At 31.6% G+C, this 17,583-nt stretch overlaps 1 protein-coding gene across 1 annotated transcript; it reads left to right on the top strand.

The window, feature by feature from the left end:
- Positions 1-1,464: 1,464 nt before the first annotated feature.
- Positions 1,465-17,101, top strand: LOC124367802 (ATP-binding cassette sub-family G member 5-like). The gene is given in 8 exon segments (XM_046824965.1): positions 1,465-1,700; positions 2,935-3,052; positions 3,977-4,182; positions 5,515-5,662; positions 12,226-12,377; positions 12,380-12,500; positions 12,836-13,070; positions 16,984-17,101. Coding segments are annotated over 8 exon segments (1,152 nt in total). The 5' UTR covers positions 1,465-1,646.
- Positions 17,102-17,583: the final 482 nt, after the last annotated feature.

Raw genomic sequence — 17,583 nt, 5'->3', positions numbered from 1 at the left:
GCTTCTAACTGGTCAAACCTTTCCTCCACTGATATGCGGGTAGTGTCGATTAGTGGCAAAATATTTCAATCTGAATCGTTCTTGAGGATCAGTAGGAGATTAACTATTACCGTCTTAATCGAAGTTTGTCTTCTTCCTTCTAATTTTTGAGGTTTAGAATTTGGCTTCAACCGCCCATTCTTCAGCCACTACTTCTTTGTTTTTCTTACACGGGTTTTAATCCGTTTAGGAAAGTCCTAAACACTCGCCAATGAGAGCTTTAAGACGTTTACAGGCTACAGCCTGTGGGAAATGTATTCCCTTGGGACTGTAATATCTGAATTGCGATCTTAATATAGAAAGCCGTCGGACTAAGTGATTAGAGGAACCAGAAATTATAAACTGCATTAAAAATATACAGAGCTAAAACTATTGAGAATATTTAACAAACAAAATTTAAACTTGAAAAATACGCCGTTTTCATCATTAATACAATTTTTTTCTGCAAGCCATAATGCTTTCTCTAAATGTTGGATCGATTATTGTATCCTTAGCCTCTGAAGTTTCTAATGTCAAACATAGTCGTCATTCATACTCTACTTTACTCAGTCACTCTATTCTATTCTACACAGTGACCTTGCTCTTGCCTTCAATAGAGCCAGTGTGAATACAAGAGGAGGTATCAAGTGTGCGTTACTTGTGCTTCTTTAAATCCAATTAAAATGTCATTAAAAACTAAAATGTCTTTCAACATTTTACTGCTTTAGAAACCTCCGCTTTCAATTTATACTTTTTTGGAAAATTGACTGATTTATGCCTTTTTGTCTTAGAGCTTGCATATATAGTTGCACACTGCTTATCACCCCCGATGTGGAGAAGAGTCGGCACACTCAGAGGTTGTCAGTACTGATAGTCTAATGCCACATACAATATTTAATCCTACACATTTCTAACTCAGATTCTGCATTGCGTGGTTTAGATTATACTGAAAATCAGACAATTTATTTGAGATGTCTACATATTCGTGTAAGTTTCCTCGCCTTTTATATATTCTAATTGTCCTTAATTCGATTCATTATTGCATTGCTTGCCAATGGCATCCACAATTTGAGTTTGGAGATTCCTAAATCCATCGTTTCATAATTCATGTGGACGGGGACACATCCTCTATACGTACATCTTTTGAAAGTGGCAGTCCTTTCTGGAAATACCACCTTATGCCTCAAAATCAGCTTCGACTCTAGTAAACATGATGAATATTAATTTCACGCAGATGTAATGAATGCGTAATCTACAAAAAGTTACAAATACATAATCTATTTATTTATTTTTATCCAAACATTGTGTAAACAGTTGGAGATTTCTTAGAGTAATATTTATTTGCGAAGGTCGCTACCAGAAGTTAGGGATTTGTCAATTTTGATAGGGAATTTCGTCAACATGATATTGGCAACACTGGTTCTAACAGTATTGCTGTGTTGTTGCTGCCATCTGACGCATGTTACGAGTACGAGTACGACACAGGCAACTGAATCGAGTTAGTCCGAGAGACGGCCGTCTATGTAGTGCAGTGATTGTTGTTACCTACGCAAACTTTTTGATAAACCACTGATATTTTAAAAATTGATATTATGTTATTTATTTAGACTTTTAGTTACATCTTCAAGATGCTTGCAAACGATTACACATTAGAACTAAGCAACATATTCCACACTGGTCAGGCAAGTATGAATAAGAATAAATAAATTAGAATATACATACGTAAATTGCTGTACTTCTAAATGTATATAATTATTATTCTCATTATTGCATATAATTTCGTAGGAAACGTTACAACATATTTATGCGCCTTCTACAGAAGGTGGATGCAAAAATCCAAACACAGGAGCTTTCTCATGACCGTAACCAGAAATCGGGAGGCCCCAGTTAACAGATTTCGGGCATCTCTCATCCCGACAGTTTCCTTTTTATATTCAAATACATGATACAGTCAAAGTTTCGAAGTCGGAAATTCAAAGAAATATTGAAATATTGGTGATTTATTTCTAAACAAAAAAATCTTTACAAATCACTTTCAACAAACCTTTCTCCAAAAACTTTTTTTTATGGACTTTAACAAAATTCACTTTTCATGGTTACTGAAAACTTAAATACTCTTGCCAACATTAAAATATTGCTGAATTGAAATGAAATAAAATATTTGATTCATTTCTACTCTTTCCTACCCCCTTTGTTCCTTGACCTATCTTTGGTTTTCTGCCCTTTATCTCACACTCTAGGACCATGCACTGCATGTCATGTTAAACGTTATTGTCTGTAGTTACAACTAAATTAGTTATAGAATTAATAAAAACACAATGTAATAAGTTTTTTAATATGTACCATCCTTATTTTTTACTTCCTGTATTTTTATATTCTTATCTAGATCCAATTTAATATTCATTTTGTTAATTTCCTACTTAATATTAAAATGAAGAAGAATATGTTAGACAAATAATAACATTTTAAATTTCAACATTAAGTACGGAAAATATAATGATACTATAAACTGAATGAAGTAATATTTTTGTAAAGTTAATGATAAATAATGAAGAATGTTTTTACAGATGGTAGTCCCATTTGATTACATAAATACATTTATTAGCAATGCCCAGGATATTAATTAGTAATAAACTGACAGAGTTTAAAAAATAATGTAGACATTATTATATAATTAGTATGTAGATGATTAAATTGTACTAAATTATTTGATTAACGTAGACATTTAGAACTAGCATTATTTATGAAGACTAAGTTATTTTTACAATTATAATAGAAGAATACTTCTAGAAATTCACTTTAGCATGATTGCACATTGTGGGCCTACACAAACATGTCTGCTCTTTTAAAATTTATAATAATGTGCATTTGGTAGTTCATGCAATATTTAAAGATTGTGTCGTTCTTGGTATTTAGGTTGAGCCAGGCTCCTGCTTCCAGAGATTATGTGGCAGTGTCCAGACAGGACTCATTTTGAAGGACATCTCCCTGGAAGTGAGAGCTGGAGAGGTACTTGCAGTCCTTGGTTCAAAAGGTAGAGTTAATCATACTTAAGTTAACTGGATTATATTTCAATCATAGTTGTCATATTCTCACTCTAATATTATATTAATACTTTAGCATACAAATTGTTGAATTTGGATTAAAACTAACGAATTAAATAGACTAACATAAAATAGTATGAATCTTTAAACCAGCTACAAGTTGTAATACAGATTAATCAATTTGTTAGTAAGATGTCAGGTCATTCGATGCACATGCCCATCTGCCATTGAACAGTTTCCATTCATATCTGGGATTTTCGACCTTGTCTTAGGAGGATTGAAGTATAACAAATGTAGATCTATAACTTCTTTCTCAATAACTTTGTTTCTATTTGAGTTTTTGAAACTGAAATGAAATGAAATAAAATATTTGATTCATTTCTACTCTTTCCTACCCCCTTTGTTCCTTGACCTATCTTTGGTTTTCTGCCCTTTATTTAACACTCTAGGACCATGCACTGCATTCCCCCCATCTCCCCTTTCCATTTGCCATTTTTATTTTGTACATTTCATTATCACATCTATTGATAATAAACTCTCCTTGATTGGCATATTCTGTGATCTTAGGAAGACGTTTCATTGTCACTTGTGTGGAAAAGTGACTGAATAAACTCCAAGACTATGCTAAGAGATCATACTAGAGGCTATACTTCATATATTAAGGTTCTAAATATCTTCAATATTAATAAAAATCTTTAAATTAAAAAAATACTCTCCTAAATAATATTTTATTCATTATAGAATTAGTTTTATTCTGACATTGCTAAACAGTAAACGTAAGACAAAGAAAAGGTAAAAACTGCAACAATTTATTTTTTTATGTTTTTCTAAAATGTTGGTTTGTAGTGCACTGCATCACATTCTCTGCAAATTTGACAATCACTATGGTGATTTGATTTCTATCTGTTGTATAGGGAGTGGCAAGAGAGCATTGTTGGAGGTTATATCCCGCCGCAGCCGTGGGCCCACACGGGGCCAGATTCTGTTAGATGGAGCCCCGATGACTCTGAGCCTCTACCAGCGATGTTGTGGCTACGTCAGCCATCGTACTGACTTACTACCGAGCCTCTCCGTGGAACAAACCCTCCACTATAGTGCTAACCTCTCCATCGGATCACAGGTAATATTAACCATTTCAGTCATATATTTTTTGGTGGGAATCTATATTGTGAGAAAGCTGGTAGTTGGTTAATTAAGTTTCCTTGAAGAAGATTTCAGGGTTACTGTCAGAGTTATCAAGGATGGCAGTTCCAAGAAACTATCCTATCCAGTAAAAATCAGGGGAGCACTGTGCAAAATTCTTCTAGAACTATCATAATTTATTAATAGATATATTACTGTGTGCTACTCTAATATTTTTTTCTTTAGAAAGTCGTGTTCTAAGAAAGACAAAAAATATGACTTTGTCACTAAAGGTAATTTTCTCAAAGGGTGACAATGAACTTTTCTCAATACATGTACACAGTAATTACTTCCACATATAGAGTTTTAATGTTAATGATATATTAAGCTTATATTCTGAAAATAATAGTAAATAGTCTAACAATGGTATTCTTTAAAGTAACTCTGCAGCAATGGTACATCCTCAATATGTGTCAAGAATATCCTATTAGTATATAAATAAAATCCTATCATGTAATGAGGATATTCATAAGAAACCTTCAAATGTGTTAAGTATTTGATTATCCTGGATATTCCATCCAATATCTTTATCGTGGAATATCCCTGAGGGAAATCCTTATTGGTATTCCTTAGTTCTCTATTTGAATATCCCCTTGCAGGTTGTATTGAGAGATATTTATGGGACATTTTGTCCCATCTAAGAAATATCATTAAGATTTTCCCATGCTCAACAAATAACTTCCAAGAACATTAGATACAGTTTGCAATCATGAGGAGAATAAATTTTCCTCCATAACCTCTTCAGGAATTTCTATGAATCAGTACTGTGAATATCCTGAATTAAAATAGATGTTCTGAAGTGTTTCCTGAAATATTATAAAACGTGAATTGATTCATTTTATTGAATAAAGAATAAATGCTAAAGTTTTGAGTTATTAACTTATAGGATTGCTCTATATACATTTTAAATTAGTATGTATATTATTTCAAAGTTCTTTGCTATTGAGTTAATGATAGACAGACCTTTTATGAAATTAAAGCGTTAACATACCTAGAAAGAATATGGGTTGAGGGGACGAATTCCCCTCAAAATTATGAAATTGATCTACATTTTTCCTAAATATTGTATCCCATGATATAACTGTATTTTTAGTATTCAATAATGATTTGTGTTAACTTTATCTTAATAATAACAACGTTATACAGGTTATTTTATACAATAGTGATCATGGAGATATTTGATATAAAGTTATTTCCCAAAGAAGAAACTTTGGGTATGCCTTTGGTGAAGCCACACATCTGTAATCAATAAAATATCTCTCGTTTGGAGGTATCTGGATATGTGCGCAGTTCCCGAGTGCGGCAGGTGTTGGCAGACCTGGCCCTGAGTCAGGTGGTGGCACGACGCAGTGTTGCCAACCTTACGGTCAGTGAACACCGCAGGCTTGTTGTAGGCATGCAGCTCATCAAAGATCCAGGTAAGGCAGTGCTGGTTTGTCTTGGCTAAAACATGCTTTTTACTCATGGTAAGTTGTATAGATTGTACATTTATTTTCTATAAGTACATTTAATGAAAGATTATAAAGGAAGTATTTTAACCAGCAGTATATCCAAGATTTGAGATTGCAGAGTCCAAGTCGGTCAGTTTATGAGGTGGAGGATGGAGGTGTTAAATTGGCATCTAATTTTGACTCACACAGTTCTTTATGGTTTGGGGATCTATCTCCATTAAAATCTTAAAAAAAGATTAAATTAATGGCATAATTACCTGTACAGTTTTGTTAGAACCCAGCATAAACTGTTTCTAGGAAGCTTTATGAAACAATGGATGAAGTGAATAAAAAGTAGTAATAACTACCACCTAGTTATGGTTTACATTTATAAAGGGGTAGATACAACTTAAAATTGAAGGGAATAAAAAGTAATTCCTAGTTCTTCAGCCTAGTTGTAACTTGTATAAATATTAAGCCTGCAATTGAGCAATTAGCCAATCAACTTTTGTTGGCATTTGTTAGCTTGTACCAGATTATCTGTTTACGCACATCAGATATGAACACTCCACCATATTTAAAGAGTGTGACTAACAGTTTAATTATTGCTCCTGATATTCTGCAATCTAACTGAAAGTCAAAACTAGGAGCTTAAGATAAGTATATTCAATTTTTTATTCACATTACTCAATCAATAATAGCTTTTATATTTAACTTTCTGTATAAATGGCTTTATAAGATATACAGTTTACAGAAATACTATTTAATCTGCTTTAATTAGGACTAATTAATGAACTTTATTAATTAACTAGCTGTTTCCCGCCGCGGCTTCGCACGCTTTTCGTAAGTTTTGCCCGCGTATGAGCATTTCTGGTTGAAGTAAATTATATTTCCAACCCCGATGTAGATTTTACCTTGATGTCACGATCAAGAAAATATGTCAAAAATGTATTGTACATGCATAATGTATTTTATTACAAAGTGGTCTACCACTCAACTTTAAGTTCAACTAAAAATTTAGTTTAGACAATTATACATCATAACTTAGCGCCTTCAAATAGTGTTTCACTGTTTAATATACGTATCTATCTCGTAATTGCAGGTTATAATGTGCAGGCGCTTTGAAAACTTTTCTTCATTTTATTCGTTTATATTCACGACATAAGCGAATAATTCAGATAATAACTATCCTATCTTCTAAGTTAGACTAAATTACGGATACATGTGAAATTTGATTGAAATTGGTTCAGTCGTTTTTGGAGTTTATTGGCAACATACATCGTGACTCAAGATTTTTATATATATAAGATTATCCTTTAATATCAATTGTTGTTTACAAGTTTTGGACTATAATTTAAAAAAGTTTCATATTATGTCTTATATTTAAAATCTGCACTATCAAATTTAAAATGTTCAGCTGATCAGAATGTTTGTTTACTTAAGCTTTGTTGTTTGGTTAAATTATGAAAAGTAGTTAATTTATTTCTTCAATGGTTCTTGTAATATTAATGTTGTTCATAATTTTGCTCACCTTATATACTGACATTTCATATTTGTCCTTTCTGTGCACAAATAAATAAGTATTGATATGTATGAATTTACTTCCTTTAGTGTTCAGTGTAATTTTTGGTGTGCCCAGGTAATTATAAAAGTACAACAATAATTTATATTTATACTATGTAACATTAATTTTTAAATTTTTGTTCTAAAGAAAATGTTCCAAAGAGAGTTTTGTTAAGAGAATTGTAACATTAATTTTTAGATTTTTTTCTCTAAAGAAAACGTTTCAAGGAGAGTTTTGCTAAGAGTATTATATGGTATTTTATTCTTACTTTTTATTTTATTTATTTAAAATTTTATAAGCTAGATAAATTTTGAACTCTGGAGCTAGCAACTACATTTATTACTCTTTGTCAGTAAGTCAAATTTTAGAGTTTTGTGATTTTTTATATTTAAGTTATAAGAAATCCAAGACTTTTCCTTATTATATTCTATTTTGTAATATTCTTTTTGTTTGAAAATGTAGTAAAAAAATTATATTATTGACAATATTAAAAAGTTTATTAGTAATTCATATTTTTAAGACACTAAAATTTACATTCAAAATATAATATAACAATTAGCCTATTACATGTTAAATATAATAACAACAATTAGCCTATTACATGTTGGCTTATTTCAGAACTGTACTCTGACTTGTCTGGGTGTTTTGTGCCAAATATCCTCATATACTAGCTAATTTAAAATTAATTAACAAATTTTAACTTATAATTGAGACATTACATAATTATACAACTGTCTTAAAATTATAAAATTTAATACTTGAAGGGGTGGAATGGTGATGGGAATGGTTTGGAGGGAGATAACTTTAGAAAGTTTAATATTTTTGTTGAAAAAACTATGTTGGAAGATTTAAGATTGTTTTAAGATAACAATTATAGCATATAGTAAACAATATTGTGGTGGGCTTGCAGAAACACAATATAAACAAAAAATATTTCCAAGAATAATGTTTTTCGGATTTTGTCAAAGTTCAAAATGAGCTTGACAAAGAAAGCACTATTTTTACATTGTTATTATATATTTTTCAATCTTTAATACAGTCATTATCTTAAAACTTTTTTAGATTTAACAAATATTTAAGAATAATCACTGTTAAGAATTACCTGAGAACTTTAAAATTTTTCCATTTTGGTGTATGATATGTAATAACTGAGATATATAATCAATCCTTCTCCAAACTTCAAACAGCTCCCATCTTGAAATCTTTCAAGATATGAAAAATGTGTAATAATAACATTTGTTTGAAATTGCTCTCAAACTATCTCCCTTGATCCTTAGATTGAGGGGAGTTGCATACCGCCAACCCTCAGCATTAGGAGCCACACGATAACGTATTACCCAGGGTCCTCCATCTCTTGAACTGTCACTGTTAACAGCCTAAACAGATGATTTAAAATTTAAAAACCCTTTGGCCATGAAGAAGGCGCTTCTTGTTTAACAGCCTTTAGAGAACTAAATATGATGACATTAACTTGTCTGTACGTATATTTCAGTCTTGTAAATGTTAAAAGAACGTCTACAAAATTATAGACGATGTTCATGTATATAAGACTAGAATTACGTATATGTTAGATTATGTAAGGTTATTCTTGAAAAAAACTAAAAACAGCCATAGTTAAATGAAAGTTAAGCTTTTTAATATACTGCCAGAAAGTGTGTGGTATTTCAGCCTGTATAAATTTAAAATAGTACTTAGCAAATTGTCAAAAGATAAAATATCAAACATTCTGTACAGTTGACAATTATTTAGCAACCATTGTTGATCATCTAAAATGTTAAGTTCTATGTTATCTACTTATTAGATATATTATTGTGTTAGTCCAGATTAATTTTTATTGACATATTTTGAAATAAATAGAAAAATTTATTGTTTTTATTTATTTATTGTTATTATTTATGTATTGTTATTATTATAATTTATTTATTGCTATTGTTTATTTGCTTATTTTTACTACTCATTGCTTTATTAATATTGTTATTTTATTAGACCAAGTAATGTTATTCTTTGATAGTCACAGTGTATATAAGAGTCCCTTGTTTCATTATATGGAAATATTCTTATTATTCATATTTCTTTCTTATTAATAGTTTTAAATATTGCGCACATAAAAGAAATTTCAATCATTCTTTTGAATACTGTAGACTGATTATGTATTTTCTGTTTTGCTTTATAGTATAGGAGCTAGCAACGTTTTTCGAGAGAGAATTTCAGGTCAGCTGAAATTTTGATATGCTGTCTTTCTTGCTCTTTCGGTTGAAGTCCGGGCTATCTGGCTGGCGGTAGTGGTTGCGTTTATTAATGCGCATCTTACCTGCACAGGTAAAAATCCTGGAGCGCTTCGGCAAATGGACAACATGGCGTCAGTCTAAAGTCACATGTTTGTTTTGTGTTTGTGTTATTTGTGATGTTTATTTATTAATTTCGCTACAATCGCCAGTGGTAAAATGAAACGTGTTTCTGTAAAGGACATAAAGATAAAATCATTCTTTTCGTGGTTGATAAACTGAAAAAGTGCCAGGAAGTTTTGAATATACGTTTAAAATATAAATTAAAGTACCGTGACATTGAACTGCCTATTGAAATAAATAAGACAGGTGGTTTGAGAGAGACAGTTTGAAGTGCTTTTTTTTTAATTACAGAAACACATGTGACTTTAGACTGACGCCATGTTGTCCATTTGCCGAAGCGCTCCAGGATTTTTTACCTGTTCAGGTAAGATGCGCATTAATAAACGCAACCACTACCCGCCAGCCAGATAGCCCGGACTCCAACCGAAAGAGCAAGAAAGACAGCATATCAAAATTTCAGCTGACCTGAAATTCTTGTTTTAGAAACGTTGCTAGCTCCCGTGCTATTAGCAGTACAAAACTATATTAGAACATGTAATTGTATCTTATTTTGTAAAACCTTTACTATTATTTTAATGCTATTTAATTTTATTTATTTTCATTATACTACTTGTATTGTTACTGTTATTATATTGATGAAGTCTGTTCTAACAAAATTATTATCTAATGACAAATAAATAATCTTGAATCTAAAAAAGTGGCTGAGAGACAAAGCTTCTACACCATAACACTAAATGTAAAAGTCACAACAACGAATAGTTAAAACTTTTTATTTTGAGTCTGTTCAACATATTTAGGTTCAACAGCAAGGGTGTCTTAAAATCAAATCAAATCATTAATTACCCAACAACTTTTCAGTATAGGCATCCGTCATTGTTTTTATTATAGATAGTTACAGTTATTGTACTAAAACTATCTTTTTTACACTGAATACTAATAGTAAAACTGAAGTTTTTACACATGAACCCATTTTCAGTAATATGGAAAAATGAATATTTATTGCAATAGCATTGGTAAAAGAAAAATAACAAACAAAAATAACAATTAACCAATAAAAATCAACAAATAACAATTAAAAACAGCGTAAAAAAGTCTCCTGTGGAGTATAAACAGTTTTCCATTAGTTTATTTTTAATATATGTTTAAAATGAATGAAGAGAGAGTTCTTTTATTTATTTAGGCAAAAAGTCAACAAATCTAATACTGCTGCCATAAAAACATGAGTACGAATTGCTATATGAACAAATATTGTTAATTAATTTGAAACAATTTCTGGTTTCATGGCTGTGTTCTTTGGAATAATCCTTAATTTTGTGTCTATTCTCCTTCACAAATGTCAAACACTGCAAGATATATGTATAAATCTATGCTTTAAAAAAAGTGGTGAACAATGTTTATCATGCCTGGCTCCAGACATGATTCACAAAGCTCTTTTCTGCAACAGAAATAAGTGTGAGACTGATGAGTGGTGCCCCCCTACAATAGTGCAGTAAGAAAGATGGCTATGAACATGGACATAATACGAGAAACTCTTAAAAATATTAATTTTGATTCACCCACTTTAATTGCTGAAGCATAAAAATCTCTTTGAAAACTCTTGTTGCAACTAACTCTATATAATTATCCCAATTCAATTTGACTGTATTGTAACCCCCAAAAAAATTTACTCATGGCTATGTTTACAGAAAAATTGTATGTTTCAAGATTTGTAGTATTTTGTTTTAGTTTGTTGGTTGTGCATAAATTTTCCACAATTTCATTTTTTAATTTTGTAAAATACCTAATTCAAATAAATTGTTATGGTTTGAATTCAAAGCGATGTCATCTGCAAAAAGGTAGCAGGAGTGTTCGGACAATTAAGATAGCATAGTATTTATATAAACTATTGATCAAAACTTAATTTTACCTACACTGTTAAAATGTAATCAGTATGGTCTTTTCTGTTGAATGTACATACTGTCATCAATAACACGTTATCATTATGTTTAGAAAGTTATGAAATACACGTTTTTCAATTTATTACAGTTCACAATATCTTTGTTCGGCATAGGTTTAGCATAACAAATGGAAGGCTTGGAATAATAATATCAGAGTTATCAACAATTGGTAAAACACTTCGTATATTAAAATCCCTGATACAGTGGCCAATACCATTACTTCATCCCATAATGATAACAAAGTCTTACAATAAAGCTCTCTGTAAGGCTGACTATATTCTCAACCACAGCATCAAAACTGGCTCTAGGCTTGAATATAGTAGAGATTTCAAACTAGTCTCCAAGCTGGTCCTACACTAGAGTTGCACATCCACGACCATGGATGTCAGCGAACATCAATACTCTAACTCCATGTTGTTTGTTTTTCTTCTTTGTAGGTTTTAATCCCTCCATCAAATTATTGTTGCTGATTTTTGAACTTGTTTGTAGATTTATTAAGGTTTGAAGCATACAGGCATTGTGTATCTGCCAGCATACATTGTGGTTCAGTTTCAGAGAAGCCTGACATTATAAGTGTTACCTATTTCAACTGAATGATAATTGTTTAAATGAGAACTCTTCTTGATTTAATAAATAATCTTCTGTGTTTATTCAATTTATATAATATGATGCCTATGCATTTAAATATCTTTGTGTGTCCAGTGTTGCTGCTTCTCGATGAACCCACTGCAGACTTGGACCCCCTGGCTACGTACCTGGTAGTGTCAATGTTATCATCACATGCACGCCGGCGTGGACGTATTGTCATCCTCACAATGGAGAAACCTCGCTCAGATGTATTCCCATTCCTGGACGCCGAGCAGCGTACCTCTGTCTCGGAGACTTGGTGTACGCAGGACCCACCCGACTGATGCTTGAGTACTTCCGCACGATTGGCTTCCCTTGTCCACAGTTGGAGAATCCCCTCATGTATTACCGTAAGTGTCAGTCTCTTCATTTACAGTATTATAGTTGTTTGCAGTGGTTTTCAAGATCTGTTCATGAAAGTATTCATGTTCGTACAGATATTTTCAGCAGCTCTCTGGATTCCCTAACTTGAATGGGCTCCACAAAATTCTGCTTTCTCTCTCTGTAACCAGCTGTTCAGTTGGAAGAGCTATGAGTAAGACCAAAACAGTTAAAGCCTGTCTCAGAACAAGCATGAGTGACACTTGGTTGAATAGTTTATTAGTTTTAAGTAGCGAGGCTGATATTTTGAACCAGTTATTGTATGATGAAATCATCGATCAGTTAGTATGATGTGATGTTGTAGTATGCCTCTCGACAGTGGACCGACGGTCACGAGAGCGTTTCATAGAGTCCAACACGCAGATCATCGCACTTGTGGAGAAGTTTAAGCTGGAGGGGGCTCCGTATCGTAAGTCCTCTGCAGGGGGAGCCAGCCATGTGGTGGTGGGGGGTGGGGGGGACTCAGGGGCAGGACACAAACTGCCGTTCTCCTCCCTCGGCAAGCCCTCAGGACTGCAGGTTGGCTTCACCCTATACCAGTGAGTCGCTTTGAAATTTGCAATTAATTGTGTACAGACTCAGTCACTCACTGAGTACTTAGTGGCACGATTAACCCCCTAGCTGGCTGGCATGTCTTACTAACTAAACACAGACTTTAACCCTTTTAGGGCCAGGAGCAAATATGAGATGTTGCAAAATTTTTTCACATCTCATATCCCCTTGTGACTAATCAAAAGTGCCAGGCTAAAATTGGTGATTTTGCAGTCTCTTAGATTAAAATTTATAAGTTTTCATACAAATTAGATAATGACCTAAAAGTTGCACCAAATTACTCGTATAGATATATACTATCAATAAAAAATATATAGATGTAGTTTTAAGTAATTTAAAATTTAAAAAAATGTTTTAATAGATTACATTAAAAAAATTATTTTTTTATTTTTTTTGCAAATAAGTAAAAAAGGAAAAATAATTTTTGTGGGAAGCTACTTTATTATGTTATACATTTAGAAAGGAACAACCGTACAAAAATTGTGTGTTATTTCTCTCATAAATAATTTTTTTGTGACACATTTTGTATAAATACACATAATTGTACTTCGCAACATTTTATAAGTGTTAAAGCAACTGACTCTTACATTACAAGAAACTTAAAATAAATATTCACATTATGGATGTACCGGTAAACAGATGATTGTAGGATCCATAAACAGTTTCAATACAGTTAAAAAACATTATTTACTAAAAAATATTTTCACAATTTTATTTGAAATTTATTTACACTTTTTCTATTTACAAATGTGCTATTTACAATTTCACTCCTGTGAGATTGCAAATTGTCTGTTTATTGTAACTACTACACACAATAGCTGAGCACATAACAACTAAAACTACTAATATTTACAACCACAAAATAAAATAATGAAGAAGAATCCAGCATACAATAATACGATTACACTAAAGCATAAAGAATTAACAACGAAAGATCGAGTCAGCTGATAATGTCACGTAACAATTACAAAATAAAAATGCATAGACCTCCAAAATAAAAATGATATTCATATTAATTATTTACAAATATACTAGGGAATAAAAAAAACATAAAACTTTAATCATTTGACGTCGTATTTATTTAAGAAAACGTCGAATATCAAGGAGGCAATATATTGCCGCTTGGCGCTTTTCGCATATGTCACCGACAGCAATATTTTGCTGTCTGACACTTTTTAGACACAATCTATGGCGGCAATATATTGCCGCCTGGCCCGGAAAGGAAAGGGTTTAAAAATACAAATTGAACATCTGTTTTACTAAGAATTATAACAACAAAGTATTATGCATCATGTTAATTTAATCATATATTATACAAAAAGAGTAATAAACTTTTATTCATATGTAGAATGAGTGATGTATGGTGTTAAAAAATTAGTAATAAAGTTTCTAAAAATATTTTAAAACTAATATTGTTAAACAATATAAAGTATTCACATGCACCCCCATAATCACAGGTGCAGACAGAGCGGTTTTCTGTCCCAGGGTGTTCAGTAACGTCTTAGACTCTTGACTAAGCAATACTCTGTGGCAATTTGAGTGTACGAGTATTATATATTGTTTGGTATAATTTTTCTTGTTATGATGTTTAAAATATAAAAATAGAAATCTTTTTAAGATAAAATTACTAATAACATAAATCTGGGTTTGATTAGGGAAGTACACTATGTAAATAATAAAGTGAAAATGCAGCCAGTCCTAATCCTCTGCACTTGCATGTGTGGGGTCTGCTTGTGTGTTGGTGTAAAACTAACTGGGCTCCAGCCAGTCACTATTTTATAATACTTTAGATTAACACCATTCACAAAACTTTCTAAATAAGAAAATGTCTTTATAAACATTTGTTTACAGAGGAAATCAAAATTAACCCTAGAACTGGCAATGGTGTGTCACTCTGTACTGGCGGCTCTATTTTAACATCCTCGCAGATGTTTCTTATGATGTATCTATCACATTTCATAGCTGTTAGTCCAAATATAAACTATTATATGTCAATGTATTCACAACTATATGGAAAGCATTACAATAACAATATCTTATTGTTTCCATGGAAACATATTTTTATTTTTTTTACAAAATATAAGAAAAATGTTTTTTTTAAGAAATATGTAACTGCTTAGCAATAAGCTTTACATCAAAACTGTAAATGTATAACTTATTCGAAATGTTGTCCTGATTCCAAAAATATATAATTATAGTAACTTTTACCTCAAAACGTATGTATTACAGAGCTTTGTATGAAAAAGCACCCATATTTACATATTTTCAAAAATGTGTACATTTCTAAATAAATATTATTGTTCGTGGGTAAACATAATCTCTTGACTGCATTTATACTTACTGTATATAACTATGACAGATAAAACAAAAATAAAAATAAAATAATAAATTTTAATCTTACCTTATTTACATATGACGTACAATATATACAAAGTTTCGTTTTTCACTCAGCGTCCCTAGATCCCGCCCTGCGAGCTCTCTAAGATCATTTGATCGGTCTCTAAAGTTTTCACCCATACTGAACAACTAAAACTATAACCTAAGAAAGCTAAAAAAAGAATAATAACAACACCAAATACTAATGGCTTCTTAACCTCAAACACAAAACCCGGTACTTGTTTACAGTTTCACAACAATGTGGTTGACCCGTACTACGTTCACGTCAGCTGTCCAAAAATACGATGTTTTTCGGTAAACAAAGAATACAATAATCGAAGTAAGAACAGTAAATCGGTACTATAGTTATTGCTCATTCAGAATATATCAAATAAAAATCATTTATATGACCTTAATTGCCTAAAATTTCAATAACGGTACATGTCTACTTTGGCGACAAATATTCGTCGTTGCCAAAATCGGACGGACATTTGGTGACGAAAATTTGTTTCATACCAGCTGGAGGGTTAAAAGAAGACCGAACTAAGTCACAACTTTGTATCAATCATAAGAAATTCGTGTAAAACTAAACATAACAATACCCAGCTGACTGAAATAGCAGCTAATCTTGATTGGTGGGATTTGGTTTTAACTCTTGTAATATCATTAAAAGAAAAATTATATTGTTAATGTGCATACTGAAAAAGTAAGCAAATATTTTTTGCTGATATAAATAATATTACTTTCAACAGGATTTAAACATAAGTAGGCTAGTTCAGAATATAATTTAATATGAAAGAATATGAATGAGTAGATAAAACTCAGTTATGTAATAAGAGATTACTTATAATGTATTTGTATTGTCATTAGTAGACCTATTTAATATTTTATGTAATGTAAAATTATTAGGAATTATATTAATTTGAAGTTTACTCTGATTTATTTTGACTAATAAACATGTTGATATAAAAAAGGTAGAACTTTGTAGAAATAAAATTATACATTAATTTGGATATGGCTTAAACATTGCATACTTGTAAATAAAGTTTGGGAACTGGTATGATGGCTGAAAACCGGATTTCAGATGTTTAGTTTTTTTTTTTTTTTTTTTTTTTTTAACAAAGGACTATTATTAGTGTTAAGACAATGAAAATAAAATACTTTTCATAGTATTCATTGTAATATAGTAAGGAGATTATTAGGAATATTAATATAGTATAAGAAACTTGATTATGTAAATAAATCTATTTAACCTATTCTTAAAGTTTTGGCTTTAATAAAAAATTAGAGGCCAATTAATCCACACAGGAAGGGTTAGGTAAAAATTTTGTTCCTTTGGCATATAATATTACAAACAAGGAACAGATTTTTCAACAACCAATAAAATATGGGATAATGGGTTGGGCCCACTAAATTCAAATCCTGGATATGAGTTTATATTCATAGTTTTGTTCTTTTTAAAAAGTTTATTAGCACTGGTACGTAGATCACTATGAAATTACTATCTTAACATGTTGTGAACAGGAGATATGCTTGCATCTGTGTTCAACGCCTCCTCTGTGGCTGCCACTCATCTGCTACTGAGGCTGCTGCTGCTCCCTTGTTGCTATGGCCTACTGTGGCTATTCTACAAGAACATTAAGGTTTGTAAAATATATACAGGGTTGTACATAAAGTCCTAGGCACAGGTATAATATTTTCTGAACGATAACAAGATAAACTTCAACAAGATTTCGGTACATCAATACTACACCTAAAAACCTACTTTTTTGAAGGAAAACTATCAGTTTTCGTGGTAATATCATGGGGGACGTTGTCGCCCCGTAAAGGTGGTCAGAAGGATAAATCTTAAATAGGAGCATAGGTCAATATACACATCATTTTTAAAAGGCTTATCTATGGCAGAGTTTAATGCCGCAAACCCGCACTTCAAAAAGATTTGATCCAGTACAAAAATGGCGGCTGTTCAAATGTTTTACTTGGTTACATTATATTAGTAAGCCCAATAACCCCAAGTAAAAAGGCAAAACTGCAAACCAAACGAATACTGCAGCTAACTACTACATTATTCTTGTCAGTTGTACAGAAGTGAATTATGAACTTAGTTATCCTCAAGGGATACAA

The sequence above is a fragment of the Homalodisca vitripennis genome, chromosome 1, assembly GCF_021130785.1.
Source record: "Homalodisca vitripennis isolate AUS2020 chromosome 1, UT_GWSS_2.1, whole genome shotgun sequence".
NCBI lineage: Eukaryota > Metazoa > Arthropoda > Insecta > Hemiptera > Cicadellidae > Homalodisca > Homalodisca vitripennis.
Note: the sequence above shows the minus strand (reverse complement) of the source record. Positions and strands in the feature narration are given on the sequence as shown.